Genomic DNA, 18660 nt, shown 5'->3' on the forward strand with positions numbered 1-18660 from the left:
CATATGTTTCAGCTCAAGAGATTTTCCAGGTGACATGTATTAAGAAATGAAATTAATAAATATTTTTAAAAAGAGAATCGTATATGCTGTTGTTGATGCTACACATACACACGTCAAATCCTTTTAAAATCACTTCAACAGAGAGATGCATGTTGGCATTGACAACGTTCCAACTGTAGCCTGCACACTTGCCAGGGCCTGTCACACTCCATCACTTACGCATCATGTCCCTTCCTTCCACATGAGGATGAGAATATTACATAAGCGCCCTGAAAACACAGAGCCACACGGCCAAACACAATGATGCCCTGCATGGCGGCCGGTCAATCCTTCTTGAAGATGCATTCCTTGACAGCAGCGCGTGGCTAATTTGATAATGTAGAAAGTACAATGTAAGCATTTCACGCAGGAACCTGTTTATCAATATCGGTAGCATAGGAAAGTGCTCAGCAATAACTTTAGCGATTAAACTGTCCTTCCAATGTTGCTATGAGAATGTTGCGTTATAACTCAGATTCGTTGGAATGTTTCGTATATGTATTTATTTTAAAATTTATTTTCGAATAACCGTTCAACCAATTGGCGAGCATTTTGAGTTTCGGACATTGATGTTTACAAAGGTAGAGGCGGAGCACTACAATTGCTTTCTCGCTCCACTGATGGTAGAAGCGCTTCCACTCCAGATGACTTCTGAGCGCCAATCTGGAGGGTGTTTGGCCTACTCTTCCACCTTGGCCAGACATCTTGAAAGAGGTGGGAGCACCTCCACTTTACACCACATGCGACTTGACGATCGGCCGTTATTATAATAATACGTTAAAGTTGTGATCAGAAAACAGCAGATACAAACATGACAAAGCCTTTTGGCTTTCTTAATGCCGTCGTGTGGTGCTGTAAATGTTGTTAGCTAATAACAAAAAAGGTAATTGGCATTGGCCAAACATCCCAATGCGGAATATATTTACCCGCACATCACTCAATTGGGATCACGCAGTAGCAGGGGAACACATTTCCCTCTGCTGCCAAACCTTGGCACGACCCTTCTGAAAAGAGTTGAGACTCAGTGAGGATGTATTGGGTAAACAAGTGTGATCTTAATCATAACAAAAATGTTACAACTTGAAGCTCTGCTGCCCTCTCGCTGTAAGCTTGCGTATTTAAATTTTTAAAAAATGTTACCTCTCACCATTCGCGACTTCTTCCCCCAATCCGTAAAATATGGCCATCACAACATGCGCGAAAATATCCAAACAAGGAATTAAATAAAATTAGGATAAGTTATTGCTTTAGTTATCAAGTAGTGTCTTTTTTATTCAGTCCTGAAGGAATGGTCTATCATTGACAATAGATTATAGATTACCAAACGCTCAGGGCTCTTCTTAGGAACCCTGAAGGACTATAACCAGTGCAAACCTTCAGTTGGAACTGTCCCGACCGATGTTTCTGGATTTATTTTGGCACCAGGTCGTACCCGATATCCCGATTCATAACATTATGGGAACGTAGAGAACAAATAATATAGGATTACTGTATTATAGATGGGCATTCCTTGTGCAGTACTCTAGTGGTAGTGCCTTACGCCAACAATCCGTACTCTAAGCTAGCCTGGCAGCGTACGGAGAAATATTGAGCTATTAAAATTGGAGCTCAGTTTATCACGTAGGCTTATTATAAAAATTGGAGCTGTCCAACCGCACTTACTCATGTGTGTTGAACGTCTTTCGCACTATACGTAGCCAACCGTGCTAATCGGAGGTGCGGGGGTAGGACAACAAACTAAACACAAAATGCAGTTCTAAAGAAATGAAATTCAAATGTAACGCCAATTCACTGCGAGTGTGTCGAGTCTGATGCAAAACGGATGAACTGTTGTGCGTTGTGCATATTAACAGCCATATATGGTAGATAGGTGGAGGCGCAGCCCTGCAATATCTCGCTCACGCCACTGCTGTTGGAAGGTCCTCCAGTAGGGGCAGCTCCAGAGGGTACCATCTCCAGACAATCTAAATCAGTAATGCTTGCTTAGTAACGTGTTGTACAGCAGAAGGCAGTGTAACACACGACACTGCTATAGAGTCCTCTACTCACATTCTCCGTCTATGCTCCCTGCAAACCCGCACTGACCAGCGCCAAGTATGATCAAACAACCCCCACACAAAACCGTTCATGGACATGCTTAAGGGGCATACAATTAAGAAACAAAGAACCGCAACACTTGTTCAATACCATTGTTTCAACATATTATTTGGGTCTTTCGGTAAAGTGACGTAGATAGGTTAAAAGAAAATAACAAAAAATCTACGACGTCATCCTGATGACGACCGCTTGTGTTGCGATCTGTGTCTTTCGTTACTTTACCAAAAGACCCAAATAATATTAATTCCTGCAGTCACGAAAGCTTTAAGTCAATATTATTTCAACATGTTTTATTCTCAACTGCGTACAACACAGACGTCCGTTCACGGCTTCGTTTATTCAGCTAGTAAGACTACGATCACATTACAGGTGCAGAAGCACATCATCTACAATCTAAAACAGTTGCAATGCATCTATCGCTACCAAACGCACGACAGGAGTACTATGCATGCTAAGTGCAGAATCGCATCTCTTAACAGCTTGGCATTTGTGCTCTTACGTGATTTAGTATACCACAAGGACATGTAATGTACCTTCTGAATACTTGAGGCTATGTGGCGCAGTGTGAATTACAGCAGTGCCACTGACATCGCTCCCATTATTGACAATGGCAAGGTGTGGTTGGGTTTCTTGCCAGTGGCGTCTGATGCAACACCCAAATCCACCGCTAGAGGTGGCTAGGGTGTCGTTGTGTTGGTCGCCGACTATTCCCGCGTTCGGGTCTTAAGCATCTGTGCACAGGCATAGACAGTTTTATTTGTTCGTACTCGTGGGTGCTTGTTGCAAAATATATTTATTTGTAAACGTGCCTTTGAAAAATAAATGATATAACTCAACTGCATCCTACGCACACACATGTAGGGAGTAAGCAAGGCGATCCACTTTGAACTTCGAATATCAAAACTGAGACCGCCGCATGAAATCCGCTCCACTATTGTACTGAGGTCACGACTGCCTTGCCGCAAATTTGGCTGATATTAAAATATAATTTTTGTTACAACGAACATAAACGCACGTGTCTCGGTTGGCAGTGATGTACAGAAATCAGGAAAACAAACCCTTTCAAGCATCTTCATCAGCAGTGACTTTAAACAAACATGTAGTAGTGTATGGGTTATCACCTGTACTGACTTTCCCAAGGTAATCATCCTGGCAAATCTGTCATCTGTAAGTTTTCTGCGGGCATTAGACGTGCCGGTATTTGGCAGTTGGGTAGTAATACAGCAATAAGAGTAACACTGAATACCACTTAATAAAATGCATTTACAGGTAGCTCTCCCCTCGTTGGCTACTTGATATTCCTTTCATGTTCCAAGTTTTTATTGACGAGGCATCCCCATTTACAGGCATGCGAATATTTCACGTGCTCTGTAGAAGAGGCATTGCCCCGATACAGCCGACCTATGTTCATGTTGTAAAGTGGCAAGACAAACAAGACATGTTCTTTCCTGCACGCTGCACTGAAACCCGGGAATCGAGGACTCTACGTTACTTGTTCTGGTGTCCGCTCGATGTCACGTGGTGGTCATGCCGCTTGGCAGACGCGGTGCACAACACTCGACCGGGAAGATCGCCACCCTGTGGGTTCCTCTTCCCGACGGAGCCGAGCGGCTTGCGAGCAGCGCGAGGAACAACTGCGACGTCAGTGGAGGCCGAGGCACGGCCTCGTCCCAAGATGCCTGCCTTTTGTCGGGTACAATTGGCTCCCGAATTGAAAGCTTTCAGGAGTGCCCACGTTTCGAAGCACGTAGTGCGGTGTGAGCTTTTTTCCAAATAACCCAAATGCGTAAGCCCTCTATGAAAACTTTAAAATACTACCCAATCGCAATGCTAAAGTTAATACGAGTACTGTTATACTGTACTGCATGTGCAAAGCACTAATCGTTCACTTTATAAGACCATAATGTCTAGCATTTTGCAAGTTTACTCAAGTGTATCCATGCCTGATAATGAGCCTTGAGTCTTCGGTGATCATGCTGAATTCTACAAATCCTTAATCGTTTGCAAGCGATATATGGGCAGGCATAACTGCATCGAGCTAAATACTGCAGAACAGAGATCTCTCCTGTGCCTACCGCCCCTAGCCCCGCTCCCGAGGTCCTCCCATCCTCACTACCCCAGCAGAGTTGCCGCAACTCATGCCAGCCACAGCCAACACACACACACAATGCACATAATGCTGGAGGAATGCCCGCAGCCGGAGCACAGAGTGGCAGGCGGATATCAAATTTCGGCCAGCGCAGCCCGCTGACAATCACGGGGGTGACTCAGCATTCCTCCAGCATGTCAACTTCATCTCGCGAGGCAAATCGCAGCCCATCGATGGCAAAGCCGGGGATCGCACCGAGAGCGTGGAGAGCCCAGTGCGACACCGCGACCCAGCCAGCAGGCGGCGCGGGCGATTGCGCCACCACCAAAACACACAAACTGATGCTCGGTACAAAACTCTCAAAAGGAAAACGCAGCAATAGTCGCACGTCTAAAATGTAGCGGAACATGCTCTGCTATGCGCACGGGACTAAACAAAGCCGACAACAACGCGTTAAAATCATACAGTAGTTGTGCGTAAACCACGCAACAAGCAAATGGACAACTGGCGATTTTCCAAATCGCGCTTTGCATGATGCGTGAATGTGCAAGGTTATTTGTAGTTTGTCAAACAATAAAAACTCCACTTTGTTTCAATGTTTTGCCAAAACGACTCATCAGCTGTTCTCTGCGATTCTGTAGAGTAAGAGCTGACTATTGTGTTTAACAGTACACAAAGGCAATGATTAGCATACCATTTTAAAGTATGTATATGCTTCAGCTAACAAACCGCATGGCTGCTGGCACAAATTGTACGATGGCAGTGATGTCGATAGTGGCCTAGAAGGAAACAAAAAACAGGACTGCCAGTTTAGGCTTTTGATTATTCTACCACGATGGTTACATATTTTATACGAATATAACTACTTTGATTCATACATTAATCGTGAATCTTGAACACACCATCTCGCCTTTGATATGTATGAACGATTTACATTACCATGACCTAATAATTTCTCCATCATGTGCACCAATTTGGTTTGTATGCTTAAAATGGGTTTGACAGCACTCTCTCCCCAGGACGTGTACATCATTTATGCCAGCTCACTCACTAAGGAGTTGCTTGTATGTATGCATAACTTCTTTCGCACTGTACGTAGCCAACCGTGCTCGGTGTAAAAGCACCTCGTACCCAGGCTGCAATGAACACGAATGGCGACATTGTGACCGACTTTCGCCAACTGTGGCCGACGGCGAGAAATTAAGCGGGAAGTGTCGCATTCAAAGGGGGCTAATTAAGGTCAGCGCTACAGTCCGGAGGGATCACTTTACGACCAAAATCAAATCCCTCCCATTCCCTTCCCGAGCTACTGATAGGACATTGCCCAAATTCACGAGCGCTCTCCGTGCACATCCCAGCGGTAGCTGCACTCGCCAAACGCATCCATCCGATAGCGCTGCCTCTGTGCTCGATGCAAACTGAGAACATCCCAAAAACTCACCCTCGTCTAAGCAATACGATTTTAAATCCTCCCGATTCACATTCAGTATTCACAAAAATCTATCGGTGGAAAGGCTAACCAATGTACGTGGTTTTTTTTCCCGAGTCAGGTTCAATTCCATTGAATTTTCACACGCGCATCTGTGAATAAGAATATGAAACGTTTACATTCTTAAAAGCTCGCATTTGTGATAAGAGACTTTCTGTGTCCTAATCATTTTAGTTGCTCGTTTTTTTTGCCAGCTGTCAGAAAAAAAAGTGATTTCAAGCGGTGCTCATCTCTCGTTTACAATCCTAACCCAGTTGTGGAAATTACACATTCCCATGGCAGGGGTGAGTCTCTGCACAGGACTTATGCTATCGACTCTGGTTGGATGATGGGCTGAGCCAACTCCAACTGTGAGCTGCTGGCTCCGACGCTAAGCCGCCTGGCCAGCCTTTGCTCGCTGTAGATGTCTCGATATGTACACAAGAATATCAACCATTACCATTGCAGATAATTTCCCTAAATAATTATGGCACCATACACGTAGTCTTTAACGTAAAGAATGACCTCGCGACCATAAGTATGACACTGCAGGTAAGAGTTTTACACCGATGGATAATCGTACGTTTCAGCTGCCTACTGATTTCTACAACAGCTGTGGAGAACCTCCAATTATATTAAATTGCACCTGATTACAAAGCAATGAAAGTGTGCAGGTTTAGCGTCGATGCAACTATTAGAGTATATGATATAATTAAACAATTGAATCCTATCTGGCATCAGCCTGAGCGTTTTACCTGTTATTATATTTGCTTTACTTCGTTTAACCTGTTCAGAGTTTAAGTAATTCATGTTTAATACGTTTGTGGTAGGGGGTAATATTGAATGGCATGTGGTGAAAGAACATCACATCTCCACGACAGTGCAGGCAGAGCCTGAAGAAATGTAAGCCAGGAGACGTTCCCGTGGCTGCTACAGACCCCCCCACGGCTATCCGGCAATCTCTGAGGCTTCGGTGACAAGCTTGTGACCGTTCCACACGGTCTTGAACTGCTCGGGCACTGGGAATTCTCGCTGTGGGGAAAGAGAGAATGCTTTAGACAAGGTTACACTCAAAAAGGGAACTTGCACTCCAATTCTAATAAACATTCAATGTCGTGAACGATATGGAGTGAAAACACATTGGCTGGCTCGAGCCTTGGGAATGTCAGAAAAAAAGCACATTTGTAATTTGAAATAATTAAAGTTAATTAAATAAATGGTCATCATCGTTATCCAAGATGAATCAACTGCTGGATGAAGGCCTCCGCAAGCCTCCGACACCTCTTACAATTCTGGCATTTATCAAATCCAGTAGAGCACCAGCACGCAAACATATTTCATCGCTCCATCTCATCAATATATATTTAAAAAAAAACACACAACGGTTGGCTTTAGACTTGCTCATTGCAAAAAAACTAACGACACAGACAAACAATGTCTCCACACCTTCTACAAACGCACCGACGAGTGCAGCGCGAGAGAAAGGAGCCACTGCAACCTGCACGCTGTTCCTCACGACGGGCAGACTCACGTAATCGTCGTGGTCAGGAACGAGGATGTTCATCTCGGAGGACTTGGCGCTCACGATCTCGCAGTCCAGGGACTGGGGGCTCAGGAACACCTGGCAGCCGTCCGTCTTGTTGATGGAAATGGTCGGGACCTTCCCCTCCACCTGTCGTACGGCGCGTGGGGGTCATCGTCAAGGCTGAAGCGGAGCGCTCGTGAGGGTGCGAGCGTGCGACGCGACGCGCGGGACGCTCGTGTCCACTTTTAGACTTTAAAAGCAGAAATTTAAACATTCTGCATCACGTTCTCGCCACAACTACTTGTCAGTGGCAGATAGTGTGGAGGTCAATAGAAACTATTTGCAAAGAGACTTTGAAAAAGTCAACAAATTTCAGTTTAACATTTGATAAAGAGATATAGTATTTCATAGGCAAACACAGTGGAGGATGAATTCATTGAAATATTTTTCTTAGATTGCGAATACATACCTATTATTTTCCCTACACATGACTCGAGGGCAAATGTAATCTCAAGTTTCATAAGACTGCACATATTTTAAACAATAGACTATTTATTGCCCAGTCATTTTTATAGACTACAACTCAAAAGAGTGACAGTCACATAACCCTGTGTTTCAAATTCTTACCAAAAGATATCTTCTGGCTTTCAATTTGAGTGATAACCTAACAGCACAAGCCAATAATACTTTATTGCTGCACCCAATATGATGAAAGCTCAATATATAACGTGTGTAAAACAGCTAAAAAGTGCTTCATGCATATTGCATATTGTTCTTGAAATGGTCTAAAGTGATTCACTTAGCTGGGAACAAACATTACATTTGAATGCAAGAAAGTGATTCCAAATGTGTAGAAATCCACGTGTGATTCCCAGGACACATGCGAGTACCTGCAGCTGCACACTCTTGCTGTTGATGACCTCTACGATGCCAACCACGTTCTCAAAGACCAACCCCAACCTCTTGCAGTTATCTGTAATAACGAGGCAATGGTAACAAATGACTTCATCACATGACCAATGCACACCAAAACATAGCCTTCGATGACAAGAACGCGGTATCACGACGAAGCTATCGCTTAGGATAAAGGGAATGAAACAAAATCCATTGTTGTAGTGTACTTCTAAGCTCAACATCTACGCTCACAACCTTCACCAACCCGTATTGACCAGCGCGGCGAAGTATGGTCAAAGAACCCCCATGACCCGCACGGGGTGGGAAGGCCCTCATCCAGCAGTGGAGTGAAACAATGTCAATCCAAGTACGTGTAAAAAGATGTGACAATACCCCTACAGTTTAGTCAAGTGCACGTCCCAGCGTTGGTTAAGAGCGATATCCCCCTAGTTCGTTTTCACGTGTTGCATTTGGGCTGTTCAGGAGCTCACCGATGATGATGGAGTTGATTTTGCCTTTGATCTGCAGCATGCTGTTCACACACTGGAAGACGTACACCACCTGCTTGAGCTCCGTGTCCTCGATCAGGAGACCCTCGGCATTCTCCTGGTACTCCTGGCAAACCGCAACCGATGCTCTCGGTAAATTGCCATTACATACGGGCACGTAAAAATTATAGATAAAAGCTGATAGCAGCATATCAAGAGCTTGCAACATAACAAGCTAGAATCACCGCTGTGTTACATCGTGGCCGGATGCGGCTACTGGCAGAGCGTTCGACTCGAAATCGGTCACGAGATTAGGAGTTCAAATCCCGGTCGGGGGTTAACTCAACCACTCGGTAAAAAAAATCCACTTTCTGGGAGGTCAACAGTGGAGGTGCGTATCTGGTCCCTCCCACAAGAATGTGGAATTTCCACCACTGACTGCTGCTGGGTAGGTCGACAGGCGAGCGCTAACCAATGCTCACTGGAGCCGGGGGGAGACGTTTCACATCGACTCCTCTCCGTTGCGCGGACAAACCGTCGCTGTAGGAAGCCAGTGGCACGGGGGTGCGGCGGTCGTGGCGACTCACCACTCTCCACTTCTTGCCTTCTAACTCGAGCACGGGCTGCTGCTGTTTCCGAGCGGCGAGCGCCTTGTGGGGCGACGACTGTGGGCTGTCCCCCCGGCTCACGCTGCCCTGCGCACGGAGGCCTGGGTTCTTGTGGGTCTTCTCTTTGTCCGACACGTGCTTCAACGCTGAGAGACGGGCGAAAGTTTCAACCAAGTCAGGCTTCGTCGTCATCGTCGTTGCTGTGATTATAATAACGATTGTTGTGATTATGCCTGTTAACACAGTCTGTCCTCGTTCCACACTAGCTACAACTGGCAGCAACGTTTGAAAAGTCAAAATGGTCCAATATTTAAGTGATACAAACTCAATTCATGCCTGTGTGCCAATAATCACAGGTAACAGGTAAATGTGAACACAATTCTAGATTTAAAGCTTTCGTGACTGCAAGGATCCAAACTCTTTGGTTGTTTTTTACGTGCCTTTACCGAATAGAACCAAAGAGTATAAATGTGAACACAGTTATTAAACACGCGAGTGAACAACACAGCAGTACTTGAGAAAACTGTATTGCATCCGTAGCTTAGTGCGGACAAAACACCATAGAACATTCATATTTAACGACCTGTGGTGTTTATTTAGATATTCCTATCTGCGCAGGTGGCTGCAGAAACCCATTTGCTTTACTGCTATATCAAGGCCAGCTTGCAGGCCAGCAGCTTTGTGAGTTTCTCAAATGTACGTGATCCACAAACCTTTGATTCCAAAGTGCTGGATTACTGGCGGGATACCACCACGGCTTGCCACACGTGGGGTAGCGAGCCGCGGCTAAGCCCGGAATCACACAATGATGTCCTTCTCACTGCAGACGTGCAAAAATGACACCTTGCTCCTATTAAGTCCTCGTACTTAATAGGATAAATTATCAAAGCAGGAGCCGTTATTTAAAATATTTAAACAGTGACGCACAAAGTATTTTGTTACACGTGGCGAGCACTAAGGGGGTGCCTTTATCCCCTCCCTAGCAACGGTTTAAAGCCTCTATCAAGACGCGATCAAAACTACGGTTGACTTTTCAAACAAGCCATAAAGGGCGCGATGACGAACGGGGATGTGTCAAGTCTGACTGGGCTTAGTGGCAAGACCCACACACATGCGCGAGTGTGTGCATTTTTTTTTTACTAAGATGACGAAATATTTTAAAGACCCGCGCTCGCAGTCAACATTCCCGCCAGAAGTAAAAGAAAACGCGACTCCATTGTGCGTGGTGACACGCAAGAGCAGCCCTGTTCACGCTGCGCATACTTTCATCAAACACAAGTCAAACATTACACAGAATAAAACAGTGATGCTTTAATTTCATCGCAATTTTTTTTTTAAACTACGTTTATTCATAAAAGAAAAACAGAAGATTTTTTTAAAAAATAATCTTTAATTGACTGTGAAAATTACACGAGCCAAAAGTGATTTCCTAATTGAACACGTTGGTTCTCGTGACCAGGATTCGTAATTGTGTGTCTGGGTAAGATCACTTGAGTAGAACGCCAAATGGTGTCATATGCCCTCCACCACCCAACATGGCCAAAAGTTGTCACGTGAACAGAACATTACGCCATCGGTCCCAGTCAAGCGTGTTAAAAGGAAGTTAATGTGAGTGTGATGATATTAAGTTATCATTATCAATAGCCCTCATGATTAGTTCATATGTTATCATGACAGAAATGTATAACTTATTGTTACATGAACCTTAACATGTGTAATTAGGTGTTTAAGCAGAATAGCATCATGATAAACAACTAACAGGACCATGGAAATGTATTTTTAAGCACACACATTCTCACTTATACACATCGCAGGTGCAATTATATAACAAACACGGACATTCAGAAATTACCTTACCTTGCCGTGCATTATGACTGCACCTGTGCAGGCATGAACCCATTTCACAAACACAATAAACCCTAATTGCACAAGCATCGCATGCCTCCACTATCTCTGCTATCACTACGGTACACAATCAACAAAGGCAATATATTAATTTTAGTGTTCAGCAAATGTTACGCGGTTGTGGCAAATTGACCTTGGAAAGTGATTGGTGCGTTGGAAGAGAAGTCAGCCATCACCAGCTTTCCCAAAAGAACGATGTTTAGTTATATTGTTGACTTTGGTCTCTTAGGATTGACTCAATAATTCTTTAAGATTAATAAACATTGATGATTTATCAATGCTTATGCGATATGCCTTTACTATGTACATTATACGAGTCTCAGAAACCGGCATGTACATAAATGAGAAGAAACTGCATGGTTATATACCAATAGAACTGTCCAGCCTGCAAACGTTATACATGGAGACAAAAGGAAACAGATTATGTTGGAGACAAAGAAATGCACTCGAGGGCAACTGCGCTCCAAATCATCGCTACGAATATTTTATTATCATATCTGTGTTCATGGGATAACAGCAGACGTTGACAAAACAAAGAAGGCATGTCAGCGGTGAGCAATTTCACGGACACTTTTATAGTGTTTAAGTGTTTGTAAAGGGAGCAGCGCTGGAGCAGGTGTTTGGCAAACTGCACTCTGAACCCAGCAACCTACGTTTGATTTCCAGTCATGGTTAACATCAGCAGTGAGCGGGCATCTCTACCAGTCCTTACCCCCTCTCCTTCACTGGCCAGCGTGGTGAAGTATGGCCATTCAACCCCCGTCACCGAAATGGCGTGGGGTGGTCTTCATCCAACAGTGGATTGACAAAGAGCTATACACTGAGACATCCCAGCATCGAGGCTCAGAGAGTAAGGCTGAATATCACGAACAAACTTGGCATACCTTCCTGTCAATGCCCGAGGTAGACAAGAGACGAAACTCCCTCGAGGATTCTAAGGATTCAGCGGTAATTCTCCGGCTCAGAGTCAGACTGACGTGATGATAATGATGATGAACGTCCTCAGGGTTCCGTGTTAATGGCCGGGACCCACGGGTGACGCGTCGCCGGAGGCTGACGGGCGATCAGCTGTGCAAGGTGGAAACAATACCTCTGGCAATCCCCTCGCCCTGGTTTATCTCCGCAAAGAGCGCCGAGCGGTGTCCCGTCGCGCTGTCCTGCCTCGCCAGGGACGGCACCAGAGGGGGCGGGGGACCCGGAGGGGGTGGAGGAGGAGGTGGCGTCGAGAGTGCACCTGAGGTTGCCTCTTCTGCGTTTGGGTTCTGCAAGAGGAAAGAGAGAAACATGCGTATTGCCTGCTGTGGGTTCACTACATGCTACGTGGTCTACCATGCCACTGTAATGCATCACTGATATTACATTTCAGTGGACCGTCTGTATACAAAATGTGCAGCATTGCTGTTACTGCAGTACAAAACCATCTGTTAAGCATAATGCATATTTAATTGTTCTATACGGAGCCAAAAATATTCTATATTTTCTTTGTACAACATACGGTACAGCTGACCTGAATAGCAGTACTGTTATCAAAGACAATGCCTGCAGATTTGCATCGTATTAAACCAACACAAACTTACAAAGTACAACTCTTACATAATAAGCCCAGGAAAGTATATTTAAAAAATTTATTGGCTTTCATGAAAGACAGGTTTTGCCAAATTACTTGAAATTGACACGTGTCGCTAGGTTTTTCACAAATAATACAGGACTCCCCCAGAGGGGAGTCTAAATAAAGTAACAATATACCTTTAAAACCCCCAAGTCAAAATAGCAGTGACTCCACAGTCCTTCACCGTCTACAATTCTACTTTGTTAAATTATGTTTGTTATATATGTTTGGGAGACACTACATAACTGCTAAAGTTGTATGAATACAAAGCTAGCCTGTGGTAAGAAGACACGAGCATTAGGCACTGCACTAAATGGAACTTTTCGATTTAAAGCTTTCGTGACTGCAAGGATTCATCTTCTTTGGTTCTTTCGGTAAAGTCACGTAGAATGAGAATAAAATAATAAATTGATAAAATAAAATAACACAATAACATTCTCACGACGTTTCGGCCACAACACAAGCGGCCTTCATCAATATCCTCCAGACAGTCTTGTCCCTTCACCTGATGAAGGGCGCTTGTGTTGTGGACGAAACGTCGTGAGAATATTATTGTAATTTTATTTTATTATTTTATTATTTTATTCTCATTCTACGTGACTTTACCGAAAGAACCAAAGAAGATAAATGGAACTTATGAAGTTTCATAATGCGCACACGTGCAGAGTTTAGCCCTTTTAAAGCGCTATAGAAGGCGTACACACACAAAAAAAATACACGCACTGGCAAACAGTTTAACGGCCAATTCTGGGTCAAAGAACTTTCAGTAGCTTCACGCACGGCCTTGGCAAAAACCACACGTCAGCAATCAATCACGGCGACAGAAAGAGTGGAAGGAATAATACACGACTTGACGGCACGCCGCATCAGCGTTGTAAGGGGAGCAAATCTTTTAATGGAGAAAGGTTGTGACTGTTTCTGAAGTGAAAAGTCTAAAAAATAAACTAATTTTGCGAAACGTCATAATTCAATATTTTCAGATAAATGACCGAAGGGTGCATTATACCAATCACCTACCTTCCGAGATTAGTTTTGACTAAAATATGTAACATCACGATTAGCAGCATGTACGTTATGTTGCCTTGACTTCCGTTTGTTACAAAACAAATATCGCAGACATGTTCTTGTTTCGCACGAAGTCTCTCTGCATTAAACTACACCTTGAACATGCGGTCACAACGCTGGACATAACCTGCTCAGATAACAGCACGGAGGTACAGCGCAGAGGTTTAGTATTTAGTGCAAGCATCACATTTCAGCAATTTCAAAATTCCAGGTTGCCACTGCTATTGCAAGAGCTATTATTACCAATGCCCGCACGACATTGCAAGCGATAGAAAAATCACAGACGTTCGGTATACCGCTATGAAAAGAACTCAAAATAATTTACGACAAATGCCAATGATAAATAGTTTCGGCAAGCGAACCTGCTTCTTTGTCACGCAAGCTATTTATATGAAAAGCCAAACCACCTTCGCGATGGTTTAATGACTGCGATGCTGGAGGCTGAAGTCGCAACTCAGCTGTTGCGCACGAGGGCCCCTAAGAGCAAGTGCTGAACAGCTGAGAGCCGTAAAAAAAATAATCCGCAACTGATCAACAGCTGTCCTGTCCAAACTGCCAGTTCATCCACAAAAGGGCTGAGCCCTTACACTGAATTCCTTGGTGGCCCTGTACAACAAGACCACAGTGGTAGGCCACCCACCCAGCAGGTGGCCACTTCAGGGCCTCATGTTGGATGTCAGGAAAAAAAAACGACATTCACTCTAGAAGGATGAAAACAAAAAATGTGCTGAGAATTGTCGTCGTTTGTGTCAGTAAAAAAAGAACCTGATTTTATTTTCCTTTGATCTCAAAACGATCTTTGCAAGAGCCAAGCTGACAGCTGTCTTTATTTAACGTTTAAAAACAGAAAACCTGAATAAATGCAGATATTTTACGTGGTGAATTTTCGGTCATTTTCCACGATGAGTTTTTACTTCTTCCAAATTCTAAATGGCAAGTCCGCTGCCTAAAGTGTTTTATGGTTTAGTATTAATTCACCAAATTATTAAAAGCACAATTACTATTTCACAATTTACACCTTGCCTGCCAAAAACAAATAGAAGTGTGTGTGGTGAATAATTAGACTATTAGAAAAAAACTGGGCATATTTGTAAATAAACTGATAAAATGAACATAAACCAAAAGCATCTCCATATCTTGCCAAATCCTACAAACTTTAATGAAGCTGTCCTTATTACCAACATGACCCAGGTTGTCTGAAACTGAACCAAATTGTCCATGGCAGGCTATAGGGGGCATGCAAATAAATTTAGGGGCTGGCAAAAGATGAAGGATAAAAAACGTACCGAATCTTTCCACTCGACACCGGTAGTGTGGTACTCTCGTATGTAGGCCTGCAGCTCCTTCCAGATGCCCAAAAATGCTTTCACCCACTCCACGTGCCTCTTGTCACTACCACAAGCAGCACACACACAGCAAACTGGTGGCATCGATACAACAATATTTCACAGTAGGTTGCCAATACATTTACAAAGCATTATGTGTACATGACTATGGCACTTACGTTTAGTAACACAAATCTACATTGTTATCGGCTATATTATCTTAAGTATACATACAAATTCGGTAAATTGCACACAATGTCTGGGTGTACAGTTGACATACCTATACCCGTAATTATATTTCCACTGAACTTTTACCACAAGGAATTAAAATAATGCTGTTGTTACTATGAATTAACTGAATATTACTTCAATGGAGACCTGCACGAGTCAAGCTCGCCATGAGCACACGCTCTGCACTGCAGACACGAGGTGAGCCAGGGAGCAAGAGAGCAGTGGCAGAGTTTCTGCATGTGTTAACTTTGTACAGCGTGCTGTGTGTCATGTCATTGTTTGGCTTGGAATATGAATTAATGGAACGTGTTTTTAATCATTCTATTGTACACCTACATTCTTAAACGTGTAAACTGTAGCTTAATCAACATCTGGAAACATCAGTTTTCAAATATTATTTTTGTAGTTATCATGTGGCAGGTATCAGCCTCAATCTATCCCTCTCTCAGCGTGCAATGGCTGACAATGTTTCCCATTCAAAGGTAAACAAGATTAAGTGCAGAGTGCATATTGGTATCTCAGAACAATGTGTTTTAGGTCAAGCCAGTAGGGGCTTGGGAGTGAAATTTAAGCAGTGATTGCATTGATCGATTAGCAGTTGTCCCACTTGAGGGCGCTATAGACAAGAAGACAGCAGAGCTCAACTCCACGGTCCAAATTTGAAATATATTACCTGCAAGCCCTCATTTGGAATCTACAGAACAATCATTGCCACCGCCTGAGAAAAAAATATGATAGGGCCCTCCTGGAAGAGAGTCATGGGTAAATAAACGTACAAATAAAAATAACTTCAATTACTGAACTTTCAAATGAATTAACAAATGGCAATACCATGTTATGAAATGAAGTGCTTGTGAAGACAGAAATTCCAAATTATTATCCTTAATGATTCTAACAAGAGATTAGAAATTAGATATGCACATTTCTAAAATATATCCAATTTTTTTTTACTTTGCCAAACAGTACATTTCTCATCTTGATGTGATGCTTGTATTGTCGATTAACTTCTGCGTCGATATTACAAACCGCATTTGCATTCGTTTACATGGCAGGCCTGCCTTGCAAGACACTGTTGTCTCAATGAGTTCCCATCATCACCATCAACCATGATTCATCTACTGTAGGATATCGACTTCCACAAGGCCCTGCCCAGCTCTGAGCCCACCATGAGGTCATAGATAAAGTTGGTGCACGTACGCAGGCAACAAAAGGTGCTCACGTGGGCTCTCAACCCTCATTTACAGTGACAGCAGCAGCTGTGCCGCCGTTCGAGGCGACGCGAGTGTGACACCGCTACTCACGAGTCGCGATACTCCTTCAGGACGCGGTTTGTGTAAAACATCGCCGCGTCATTCATCTCCTTCACATAAGACGATGGCGTGGGGACCTGCGGTCAGGGCATCGAGAAAAGTGGACAAAACAAAAGATAAATAACGCAGTCTGTGGTCGAAAGTGAACATAACGTAAACATGGTGTTGTCTACGCTGCACATATGAGGCACACGGTGTTTATGAAACGTAAGCAAGGAACTCGACCACGCGCCCCATCTGCTGATGAAAGCGGACGTCAAACACTTGGGACGTTATTCGCAAGAGCTGAACGCTCGTATAGTAACCAAGCCCAAATAGAACATTTTAAAATAACCCACAATAAAAAAAGTACAATTAAAACCCCATTCATTGTTATCCTATTTAATCCCAATGTGGCTTAACCTTTTGGAAGAAACGACACCGATTGTATAACAAACGACATTCATTTTAGGTGCTGCCAGGCCGTCTCGCTCACCATGGTGACCCAGCCGAGTGCAGGAATGCTCTCGCTGACCGCCGACAGGTGGTTGAAGAGCACGCTGCCGCGGTTCCTCTCTCGCAGTCCCTGCACCTCCTGCACCTTCTCCGAGATGGGCTTCAAGAGCTGCATCAGGGCCATCTTGAGCCAGCGAGGGTGACACAAATGTATTCGTTAATGCCGGCACAACCGCATGCAACGAAAGCGGTCAGTGCAATTCTTTTAGGAAAATAATGACGCCATCCCCCGAGTTTAATGCACACCACCTCTTCCCCCGCTCCTCAGTCGTGTGCGGGTTTGTGCGCGTGTGTCATATACACACAACATCACGTGTTCATTGCTTGCAATATCAACGGCATAGCTCAGCTTCTGCAGAGGAAAAACAACCCGGTTTTGCAGTAGAAAAACAGGGATTTGTGTGTTTTTTGACCCGCATTGTGGTGCAGTTCTTTACGCAGAAAATGTATCCTACACGTGAACCATCCCACAGCCCGGGGCAACCCTGAAAGCCTTTGGCGCTGTCGGTTAAGAGGCGCTGATTTGTCTTTTTTTATATATGTAGGCATCTTTACAAATCTGAAATGCAAATCCATCTTAAGAAAAGAAGAGAGTGTTCTTGCATTCTGCAGGCAAACGTTAACATTATAGTATATTCCAGAACAAAAATAGTCGAGAAAAAAAATGTAACAACATATGTAGGCATCTTTACAAATCTGAAATGCAAATCCATCTTAAGAAAAGAAGAGAGTGTTCTTGCATTCTGCAGGCAAACGTTAACATTATAGTATATTCCAGAACAAAAATAGTCTAGAAAAAAAATGTAACAACATATGTGAGTGCAGAAATTCGTTGTAATTACATATCTTTATGGACATGCCTAGACTTGCCCATGGAGGCCACACATGGCCATGAAGGCAAATGCAAGAGGGACAGGTCACCACAATTAGCTTTCAGACTTGGGGAGGGCCTGGCAGACAAAGAGAGTTGATTCTCTGTACCACGGGTGGCTCAGGAAGGTTATAACAGCTGCCAATCCTGACATCTTGGATTTCAATATGGGTTCAGCCCCGTGTGATTAAACTAGGTTTTAGTTTCTAAGGTGTAGCAAGTTGACCGTCTCAGCTCGGTCATCATGGACTGCACAATGGTGGCTCAAGTTGGCAAACTCCAGCTCTGAGTGCAATACATTTAAGTCTGATTGCCACGTGATGAACACTTTGCAGGGCGTGCATGAAAATGGGCACCATCTCGTGTGGATAAGAGGCTACAGAAAATCACTTTTAGTGGTTCTGAGGTCATCTTCCCGAGGCGGTTTCCTGATAGCAAGTGATGTTGCTTTGCTCACAGCGAGAGCTTGAAATGGGCATTTTTTTCTCTCTTGACACGACGCTGATAAGACAGCGCTGTATCTTACAACAGTGCACATGCCCGTGTTTCAAGAGACGCACACACACACACACACAGATCTTCGGGTGCATTTCATTTTGATATTTTCGTAACCTAAGCGTATTTAAAGATTGTCACGGACA

At 43.9% G+C, this 18660-nt stretch overlaps 1 protein-coding gene across 3 annotated transcripts in view; it reads right to left on the reverse strand.

The window, feature by feature from the left end:
* Nucleotides 1–2411: 2411 nt before the first annotated feature.
* The window catches only part of LOC116938435 (adenylyl cyclase-associated protein 2-like), a 40930-nt gene continuing 24681 nt past the window's right edge, over nucleotides 2412–18660 (reverse strand). For 2 of the 3 annotated variants that reach the window (XM_032945547.2, XM_032945546.2), the window contains exons 5-13: nucleotides 17129–17272; nucleotides 16645–16730; nucleotides 15074–15182; nucleotides 12204–12375; nucleotides 9188–9354; nucleotides 8604–8727; nucleotides 8109–8191; nucleotides 7225–7365; nucleotides 2412–6725 (exon numbers count right to left, since the gene is read on the reverse strand). In XM_032945547.2, the coding sequence (XP_032801438.2) occupies nucleotides 6642–6725; nucleotides 7225–7365; nucleotides 8109–8191; nucleotides 8604–8727; nucleotides 9188–9354; nucleotides 12204–12375; nucleotides 15074–15182; nucleotides 16645–16730; nucleotides 17129–17272 (1110 nt within the window). In that variant the 3' untranslated portion in view covers nucleotides 2412–6641. The remainder of the gene's footprint in view (nucleotides 6726–7224; nucleotides 7366–8108; nucleotides 8192–8603; nucleotides 8728–9187; nucleotides 9355–12203; nucleotides 12376–15073; nucleotides 15183–16644; nucleotides 16731–17128; nucleotides 17273–18660) is intronic. The other variant, XM_076072097.1, reaches the window with a different exon arrangement.

Source organism: Petromyzon marinus, chromosome 3, assembly GCF_048934315.1.
Source record: "Petromyzon marinus isolate PM22_M1 ecotype Great Lakes invasive population chromosome 3, UKy_Petmar_22M1.pri1.0, whole genome shotgun sequence".
Classification (NCBI taxonomy): Eukaryota; Metazoa; Chordata; class Hyperoartia; order Petromyzontiformes; family Petromyzontidae; genus Petromyzon; species Petromyzon marinus.